Raw genomic sequence first — 10,432 nt, forward strand, 5'->3', positions numbered from 1 at the left:
ATAATTTATAAATAAATTATTTTTTTTAATTTTTAATTCTAAAAATATTTATTTTATAAAAATATAATAAAAAATAATAATATTACGAAAAAAGTCATTTTTTTTATTTTTTTTTATAAGTTCTTAAATAGTTTCTTATAAAGAAGTAATTTAATTTTAAAAATTATATCAAATATTAATACTATTATTTTTTATAAATAAAAAATTTTAAAAAATTACTTTTGAATCTTTTCAAATAGATATAGAGGATCAATATTAAATCGTGACTTTTGATGTTGATTGACAATTAATCCATTTTATGGCACCGAGGTATCTTCATCCGTTCAATGTGGTATTATAGGAAAATTTTGGTTCGTATTCCATAGTACTATTCCTATTTCTTCAAATTCCAATCTCTAAATTCACGTAAAACACAATGGCAAAAAAACACGCCATAGGAATCGATCTTGGCACCACGTATTCATGTGTTGCTATCTGGGAGGAGCGAAATTCTCGCGCCGAGATCATTCACAACGATCAAGGAAACAGAACAACCCCTTCTTTTGTTGCTTTCACTAATTCACAGAGATTGGTCGGTGATGCTGCCAAAAATCAGGCTTCAACCAACCCAACTAACACTGTCTTTGGTACTATCTTTATCTCATCTTCTTTTTCACCAATTGTTCTTATAGCACGAAATCTTTACAATGCTACTTTTCACAGATGCTAAGAGGTTGATTGGTAGGAAATATAGCGATCCTGTTATTGAGAATGATTTGAAGCTTTGGCCGTTTAAGGTTGTAGCCGATGCTGAAGACAAGCCAAAGATTGTTGTTAACTATAAAGGCCAAGAAAACGAACTTACTCCTGAAGAGATTTCATCTATGATCCTCACAAAAATGAAGGACATTGCAGGGGCATTTTTGGAATCTCCTGTGACTGATGCTGTTGTTACTGTCCCTGCTTATTTCAGCCACTCTCAGCGGAAAGCCACAAAAGATGCCGGAACCATTGCCGGCCTAAATGTTATGAGGATCATCAATGAACCTACAGCTGCGGCTCTTGCTTATGGCCTTCAGAAGAGGCCTAATTGCGTCGGAAAGCGCAATGTATTTGTTTTTGATCTCGGTGGTGGCACCCTTGACGTGTCACTCCTTACAATTAAGGGTGACACTTACCAGGTTAAGGCCACCGCCGGAGACACTCATTTAGGAGGAGAAGATTTTGACAATAGAATGGTGCGTTATCTTGCTAAAGAGTTCAAAAGGAAGTACAAAGAAGACATGAATGGGAACTCAAAAGCTTTAAGGAGGTTGAGAAATGAGTGTGAGAAAGCCAAGAGAATACTCTCATATAACAATGAAGCCACCATTGACATAGATGCTTTGTTTCAAGGCATTGACTTCCATTCAACCATGACTCGTGCCAGGTTTGAGAAACTCAACGATGATCTATTTGAAAAGTGTATGGACACAGTTAAGAGGTGTCTTGATGATGCCAGAGTCGACAAGAATCATGTACATGACTTAGTTCTTGTCGGCGGCTCATCAAGAATCCCCAAAGTTCAGAAGCTTCTGCAGAGTTTCTTTCCTGGAAAGGAACTCTGCAAGAGTATCAACCCCGACGAAGCCGTCGCTTATGGCGCCGCCGTTCAGGCTTATATGATAAATAACGGTCAGGGAGGCAATGATAGTAAGACTTTGAAGAACTTGGTCTTAATGGACGTTACTCCGCTTTCGCTGGGAACATCGATAAAAGGGGATCTCATGAGTGTTTTGATTCCAAGAAATACTCCAATTCCTGCAAAGAAAAAAGGAACATACTTCACAGATTCTGATGACCAACCTACAGTTTGCGTTGATGTGTATGAAGGAGAGAGGTTAAGAGCAAGTGAGAACAACATGCTTGGATTGTTCTCTTTCGATGTTCCTCCGGCCCCACGTGGCTTTCCAATCTATATATGTTTCGATGTAAATGAAGATGGGATCCTGAGTGTGTCTGCGAAGGAAAAACTCACCGGAAAGAAACAAGAGATTACAATAAATAATGGCACGGGAAGGTTTTCGGCCAAGGAAGTTGCGAAAATGATTGAAGAAGCTGAAATGTTGAAGGATGAAGATGAGAAGTACAAAGAGAGAGTTAAAGCAAAGAATGCTTTGGATGAATGTGTGTATAAAGTGAAGAAAGCTATCAAGGATGGGAACTTCTTCTCTAAGGTTTCTGCAATGGATAAACAGAGGATTATGGCTGCTATTAGAGAGACCAGAGATATGGTTAATAATGATGGGGTGGAGCAAGGGGAAACGTATCAGTATAAGAAGTGTTTGATGGAGTTGCAGAGTGTTACTAATGAAATAATGGACAAAATTAACAGTGATTATGAAGAAAGTGATAATGAGGATTAATTAGCATAGTTTCTTTTTGTGAGGATCAAGTTTTGATCGATGACCCAGGCAGGGAATACAATATTTCAGACTTAAATGCTCTTCCGTTATGCTAACTTATTTTAGCCTATAGTTCACATTACTTGATCATGTTTTTTACTGTGCTGTGTTCTTGCACTGGTTTGCAATGGGCATAATGTGATAGAAATTTCTTCTAATCCCAACAGGAAAAACCTTTTTGCATTGATTGAATTTAAAAATATGAAAAGAAATGAGAAATAAAAATAGAATATATAGAGCCCAACGTAAAGCTTTTTAAGAAGGACTAATCAGCTAATTCTCAATAAGAAGTCCCATATCCCATTATCCCATAGAAATTTAATTTAGAGTCCCACTAGGAAGACAATAATATTTGTATACAATATGTACAATGGGCTTTTTATCTAGTCCAATTTTATTTGAAAATAATAATAAACCCTCAATTAATCTAATTACAATCCCTAAATGAAATTACCCCCAATTCACCCATTTTGACCGTGTTACCCTACCACCAAAACACCGCCTCCTCCTCATTGCTCACCAACCCCCACCCCGCCGTGTAGCCGTCTAAATTGCAACTTGCAGCAACTCCGCGAACATCTGCTTTGGAGATCCCTTGTTCGCGAGCAAACCCCGTCGCTGGCAGCATCGGGATCGCATGGACAGTCATCACTTCCGACCCGAGTAGCTGCGCCCAGGCGCCGCGCTTGTTCGCCGTTGCTGGAAGCACAGCATCGCCAGCGCACGGTTCGCGGCTGCAGATCCGATCCTTGATTTGCCGACTGACGTGTTCCAGAACCTCGTCGACCATCCACCGTGAGTGCGTTAGTTTCTTCTTTTCATGGTTCCTCATTGCAGTTGCTTCCTGTTTTATAGAGTGTTTATGATGTTTAGTTTTTTTATTCTACATGGTGAAAATGCAATAAATGGATTTTTATTATTTTGGAGCATGAGAAATTAGATGTTGTTTGAGATTGTTGCAATTGATTTAACAGTTTCGATGCATGACGTGAACCATTCACCGGGACCAACATCGAGCATCCACGTTAAGTGGGTTAGTTTCTTCCTTTCATGATACATCATTCAACTTGCTTATTGTTCCATAGAGAGTATATGTTGCTTATTTGCTTGATTTTACATGGTGAAAATGCAATAGATGGAATTTTAGTATGTTGGAGCATGAGAAATTAGTTGTTGTTTGAGATCGTTCCAATTGATATAACTTTTGCGCGGGAAGGGTGAAATAAGTTTGTTAATCTAGTTTAAATAGCATTTTTTTCCCGCCCCGTGTGGACCTTTGGATGCGATGTAACGTAAACCAGCTGGCCACTAGCTTCTTATTGTTGACCATCATTGGATGGTTACTTTAGTAGGGTATTGGATGGTTGGTTTTCATAGTCGCATATATCCTTGCTTGATTATAGTTTTTCTTTTATTTAAAGATGCTTATTATATGGTCAAGTGGAGGATTGAATCGGTTGTTGTTTGTTTTTTTTTTCTTACATGGTTTATTTTTATTAAGTAAACAAATGCATGTATGATACGAAAACTGGCTTCTGATATGAGATACCAAATACTGATTTTAACTGAAATTGGTGGCTAATTTAATATCTTTCGTGTCACTGTTTCTGGCTGTAAACATTGATTTATAGGGCTGCCATGTTGTTGTATCATGTGAGAATATTTTAACTTGATGATTGCTTTGTTTGTAACTGATTGACCCGGTATATTGGACCAATTAAACTAATGCTGATGGAATCCTTTCTGTTTATGGGTGTTATACACTTATTGGATGGTTTAGATATTTTTGCCGGTTTAATTGGTGGCTTACTTGAGTAAGTATTTGGATGGTTAGTTTTCACAGTCGAATGAGTGCTTTCTTGATTATAGTTTTTCTTTTAATTAAAGATGCGTACTGTATGGGCAAATGGAGGATTGAATCGGTTGATGTCTGTTAGTTTTTTTTTTCATATGTTGTTTCTTTTTTGTTTGGTAAACAAATGCATGTATGATGGGAAAACTGGGTTCTGATCCGAGTTACTAAGAACCGATTTTAACTGAAATTGGTGGCTAGTTTAATATCTATTCGCATTGCTGTTGCTTGAATATAGTTTTCCTCCTAATTAAATGTGCTTACTATAGGGAAAATTTGAGGATTATTTTGATGAACGTGAATGGCAGTTTGATGTTATTAGGTTGAAGACTTCATTGAATCGGTTGATGTTTGATCGGTTTTTTTTTTGGGTTGATTTTGTTATGTCAATACACCCTTGTATGATGCGCAACCCTGATTCTGATCTGAGTTAGAAACAACCAATTTTTAATTATGTCTTTATTCAAGGATACGTATTTTTTGTTCTCCAAGGATGAATGACTTAAATTCGTCAAGCATTGCCCTCATGAAATTTGACCTTGTGCCAAGTTAATGTGATTCTTTTTGAATAGATGCAACAGTGAACTTGGGGATGAATCTGCAACCTAACAATGTCTTGTACTGTGATTATGAACATCCAGTTATATGTGAAAAGTGAACATCCAAAATCATACAGAAATGAACATCCAGTTCACTACTACGAACATTTGTTTATGTCTTTATTCAAGGATATATATTTTTTGTTTTCCAAGGATGAATGACTTGAATTGGTTAAGCATTGCCCTCTTGAAATTTGACCTTGGGCCAAGTTAATGTTATTCTTTTTTAACAGATGCAACAGTGAACTTGGGGATGAATCTGAAACCTAACAATCTTGTGTACTGTGATTGTGAACATCTAGTTATATGAGAAAAGTGAACATCCAAATTCATACAGAAATGAACATCCAGTTGGACCGTGAAAAAACAACAGCGTTATTTTTTTCCTATCAGGAAACCTAATTGGAGAAACTAGTACACGGAATCGTGATCGCACACTTTTTACACAACTCCGTGCAGCTGACCAGCAAGTGCACTGGGTCGTCCAAGTAATACCTTACGTGAGTAAAGGTCGATCCCACAGAGATTGTCGGCTTGAAGCAAGCTATGATTATCCTTGTAAATCTCAGTCAGGAAGATTCAAATGGTTATGGGATTTTGATAATTGAAATATAATTAAAACAGAAAATAAGATAGAAGCACTTATGTAATTCATTGGTGGGATTTTAGATAAGCGTATGAAGATGCTTTGTTCCTTCTGAACCTCTGCTTTCCTATTGCCTTCATCCAATCATTCATACTCCATTCCATGGCAAGCTGTATGTTGGGGATCACCGTTGTCAATGGCTACCGTCCGTTCTCTCAGTGAAAATGGTCCAAATGCGCTGTCACCGCACGGCTAATCATCTGTCGGTTCTCACTCATGCTGGAATAGGATCCATTGATCCTTTTGCGTCTGTCACTACGCCCAACACTCGCGAGTTTGAAGCTCGTCACAATCATCCCATCCCAGATCCTACTCGGAATACCACAGACAAGGTTTAGACTTTTCGGATCTCAAGAATGGCCGCCAATAATTCTAGCCTATACCACGAAGGTTCTAATCTTAGATTATAAACCCAAGAGATATGCACTCAAGCTATTGCAGATAGAACGGAGGTGGTTGTCAGGCACGCGTTCATAGGTGAGAATGATTATGAGTGTCACGGATCATCACATTCATCATGTTAAAGTGCGAGTGAATATCTTGGAATAAGAATAAGTTTAAATTGAATAGAAAATAGTAGTACTTTGCATTAATTCATGCGGAACAGCAGAGCTCCACACCTTAATCTATGGGGTGTAGAAATTCCACCGTTGAAAATACATAAGTGAAAATAGGGTAGACATGGCCGAGTGGCCAGCCTCCCATGGAGGTCTCAGAACGTAAAAGTTACATAATATGTTCCAGAGATGAAAATACAATAGTAAAAGGTCCTATTTATAATGAACTAGTAGCCTAGAGTTTACAGAAATAAGTAATTAATGCAGAAATCCACTTCCGGACCCACTTGGTGTGTGCTTGGGCTGAGCATTGAAGCTTTCACATGTAGAGACTTTTCTTGGAGTTAAACGCCAGCTCTGGTGCCAGTTTGGGCGTTTAACTCCAGCTTTTATGCTAGTTCTGGCGTTTAACGCCAGAATAGGGTAGAAAGTTGGTGTTTAAACGCCAATTTGTGTTATCAAAACTCGGACAAAGTATGGACTATTATATATTGCTGGAAAGCTCAGGATGTCTACTTTCCAACGCAATTGAGAGCGCGCCAATTGGGCTTCTTTATCTCCATAAAATCCATTTTGAGTGCAAGGAGGTCAGAATCTAACAGCATCTGCAGTCCTTTTTCAGCCTCTGAATCAGATTTTTGCTCAGGTCCCTCAATTTCAGCCAGAAAATACCTGAAATCACAGAAAAATACACAAACTCATAGTAAAGTCCAAAAATGTAATTTTTATTTAAAAACTAATAAAAATATAATAAAAAGTAACTAAAACATACTGAAAACTACCTAAAAACAATGTCAAAAAGCGTATAAATTATCCGCTTATCACAACACCAAACTTAAATTGTTGCTTCTCCTCAAGCAACTAAAAACAAAGTAGGATAAAAAGAAGATAATATACAATAAATTCTAAAAACATCTATGAAGATCAATCTTAATTAGATGAGCGGGGCTCTTAGCTTTTTGCTTCTAAATAGTTTTGGCATCTCACTTTATCATTTGAAGTTCAGAATGATTGGCTTCTATAGGAACTCAGAATTCAGATAGTGTTATTGATTCTCCTAGTTCAGTATGTTGATTCTTGAACACAGTTACTTTATGAGTCTTGGCCGTGACCCTAAGTATTTTGTTTTCCAGTATTACCACCGGATACATAAATGCCACAGACACATAACTGGGTGAACCTTTTCAGATTGTGACTCAGCTTTGCTAGAGTCCCCAATCAGAGGTGTCCAGAGCTCTTAAGCACACTCTTTTGCTTTGGACCACGATTTTAACCGCTCATTCTCAAGCTTTTCACTTGACACCTTCACGCCACAAGCACATGGTTAGGGACAGCTTGGTTTAGCCGCTTAGGCCAGGATTTTTATTCCTTTGGGCCCTCCTATCCACTGATGCTCAAAGCCTTGGATCCTTTTTATTTTACCCTTGTCTTTTGGTTTAAAGGACTATTGGCTTTTTCTGCTTGCTTTTTCTTTTTCTTTCTTTTTCTTTTATTTTTTTGCCATTTTTTTTTCGCAAGCTTTTCATTGCTTTTTCTTGCTTCAAGAATCAATTTTATGATTTTTTAGATTATCAATAACATTTCTCCTTTTCCATCATTCTTTTAAGAGCCAACAATTTTAACATTTATAAACAATAAATTCAAAAATATGCACTGTTCAAGCATTCATTCAGAAAAATAAAAAGTATTGCCACCACATCAAAATAATTAAACTATTTTAAAATTTGAAATTCATGTACTTCTTTTTCTTTTGCAATTAAAAATATTTTTCATTTAAGAAAGGTGATGGATTCATAGGACATTCATAGCTTTAAGACCTAGACACTAATGATCATGTAATAAAGACACAAACATAGATAGAGCATAAAGCATAATTTTCGAAAAACAGAAAAATAAGAGTAAGGAGATTAAAGAACGGGTCCACCTTAGTGATGGCGGCTAGTTCTTCCTCTTGAAGATCCAATAGAACGCTTGAGCTCCTCTATGTCTCTTCCTTGCCTTTGTTGCTCCTCCTTCATGGCTCTTTGGTCTTCTCTAATTTCATGAAGGAGGATGGAATGCTCTTGGTGTTCCACCCTTAGTTGTCCCATGTTGGAACTTAATTCTCCTAGGGAGATGTTAATTTGCTCCCAATAATTTTGTGGAGGGAAGTGCATCCCTTGAGGCATCTCAGGGATTTCATGATGAGGAATTTTCTCATGCTCTTGTTGAGGTCCATGAGTGGGCTCTCTTGCTTGCTCCATCCTTTTCTTAGTGATGGGCTTGCCCTCATCAATGAGGATGTCTTCCTCTATGTCAATTCCAGCTGAATTGCAGAGGTGACAAATTAGATGAGGGAATGCTAACCTTGCCAAAGTAGAGGACTTGTCTGCCACCTTGTAGAGTTTTAGGGATATAACCTCATGAACTTCTACTTCCTCTCCATTCATTATACTATGGATCATGATAGCCCAGTCTATAGTAACTTCAGACTGGTTGCTAGTGGGAATGATTGAGTGTTGGATGAACTCCAACCATCCCCTAGCCACTGGCTTGAGGTCAAGCCTTCTTAGTTGAACTGGCTTTCCTCTTGAATCTCTCTTCCATTGAGCGCCTTCCACACAAATGTCCATAAGGACTTGGTCCAACCTTTGATCAAAGTTGACCCTTTCTAGTATAGGGGCGTGCATCTCCTTGCATCATTGGCAAGTTGAATGCCAATCTTACATTTTCCGGCCTGAAATCTAACTATTTTCCCCGAACCATTGTAAGCCAATTCTTTGGGTCCGGGTTCACACTTTGATCATGATTTTTGGTGATCCATGCATTAGCATAGAACTCTTGAACCATTAAGATCCCGACTTGTTGAATGGGGTTAGTGAGAATTTCCCAACTTCTTCTTCGAATCTCATGTCAGATCTCCGGACATTCACTCTTTTTGAGCTTAAAGGGAACCTCGGGGATCACCTTTTTCTTTGCCACAACTTCATAGAAGTGGTCTTGATGCACCTTTGAGATGAATCTCTCCATCTCACATGACTCAGAGGTGAAAGCTTTTGCCTTCCCTTTCCTCTTTCTAGAGGTTTCTCTGGCCTTAGGTGCCATAAATAGTTATGGAAAAACAAAAAGTGATACTTTTACCACACCAAACTTAAAAGGTTTACTCGTCCTCGAGCAAAAGAAGAAAGAAGTGAGTAGAAGAAGAAGAAAATGGAGGAGATGGAGGGTTGGTGTAGGTTCGTCCAAGTTGGAGAGAAGTGTGTATGATGTGTGAAAATGAAGGTGGTGAAGGGGGTATTTACAAGGTGAGAGAGAGGGGGTTTTCGTGTATTAGGGGTTGGGTTTGGAAGGGAAAGTATTTGAATTTGAATTGTGAGGTTGGTGGGGTTTTTGGGGAAGAGTGGGTGGAGGTGATTGGTGAAGATGTGGTGGGGAAGAGAAATGGAGGTGATTGGTGAGGGGTATTTGGAAAAGGGTGTTATGGAAAGGTGTGAAGAAGAGAGGGAGAGAGTTGAGGTAGGTGGAGATCCTATGGGATCCACAGATCCTGATGTGTCAAGGATTTCTCATCCCCGCACCATGTTGGCGTGTAAACACCCCTTAGAGTGCCAATCCTGGCGTTAAACGCCAGGTTGCTGCCCATTTTTGGCGTTTAACGCCAGCTTTTCTTCCCTTTCTGGCGTTAAACGCCAGCTTGTTGCCCTTTTCTGGCGTTAAACGCCCAGAATGGTGCCAGACTGGGCGTTTAACGCCCATTCTGCTACCCTTACTGGCGTTTAAACGCCAGTAAGCTCCTCCTCCAAGGTGTGCTATTTTTAATGCTGTTTTTCATTCTATTTTTTACTTTTTCAGTTATTTTTGTGACTTCACATGATCATCAACCTAAAAAAAATATAAAATAACAATGGAAAATAAATAGATATAATTGAATAAAATTGGGTTGCCTCCCAATAAGCGCTTCTTTAATGTCAATAGCTTGACAGTGGGCTCTCATGGAGCCTCACAGATACTCAGAGCATGATGATGGCCTCCCAACACCAAACTTAGAGTTTGAATGTGGGGGCTTTGTTTGACTCTGCTTTGAGAGAAGCTTTTCATGCTTCCTCTCCATGGTTACAGAGGGAGATCCTTGAGCCTTAAACACAAGATAGTCCTCATTCACTTGAAGGACCAACTCTCCTCTGTCAACATCAATCACAGCTTTTTCTGTGGCTAGGAAGGGTCTGCCAAGGATGATAGAATCATCCATGTTCTTCTCAGTTTCCAGGATTATGAAATCAGCAGGGATGTAAAGGCCTTCAACCTTCACCAAGACATCCTCCACAAGTCCATAAGCCTGTTTCCTTGAATTATCTGTCATCTCTAGTGAGATTCTT

At 38.6% G+C, this 10,432-nt stretch overlaps 1 protein-coding gene across 1 annotated transcript; it reads left to right on the top strand.

Moving 5' to 3' along the window:
• The first annotated feature begins 318 nt into the window (after positions 1-318).
• On the top strand, positions 319-2,479 carry LOC112769141 (heat shock cognate 70 kDa protein-like). The gene is made up of 2 exons (XM_025813572.3): positions 319-626; positions 703-2,479. Exons 1-2 carry the CDS (start codon positions 416-418, stop codon positions 2,382-2,384), a joined length of 1,893 nt encoding a protein of 630 aa, XP_025669357.1. The 5' UTR covers positions 319-415; the 3' UTR covers positions 2,385-2,479.
• The last annotated feature ends 7,953 nt before the right edge of the window (positions 2,480-10,432 follow it).

This window comes from Arachis hypogaea, chromosome 18 (genome assembly GCF_003086295.3).
Source record: "Arachis hypogaea cultivar Tifrunner chromosome 18, arahy.Tifrunner.gnm2.J5K5, whole genome shotgun sequence".
In the NCBI taxonomy this organism is placed as follows: Eukaryota; Viridiplantae; Streptophyta; class Magnoliopsida; order Fabales; family Fabaceae; genus Arachis; species Arachis hypogaea.

Coding starts and splice junctions, on each gene's coding strand:
- LOC112769141 (XM_025813572.3), top strand. CDS start 416: ATGGCAAAAAAACACGCCATAGGAATCGATCTTGGCACCACGTATTCA. Junction 627..702: donor CCCAACTAACACTGTCTTTG/GTACTATCTTTA, acceptor TACTTTTCACAG/ATGCTAAGAGGTTGATTGGT.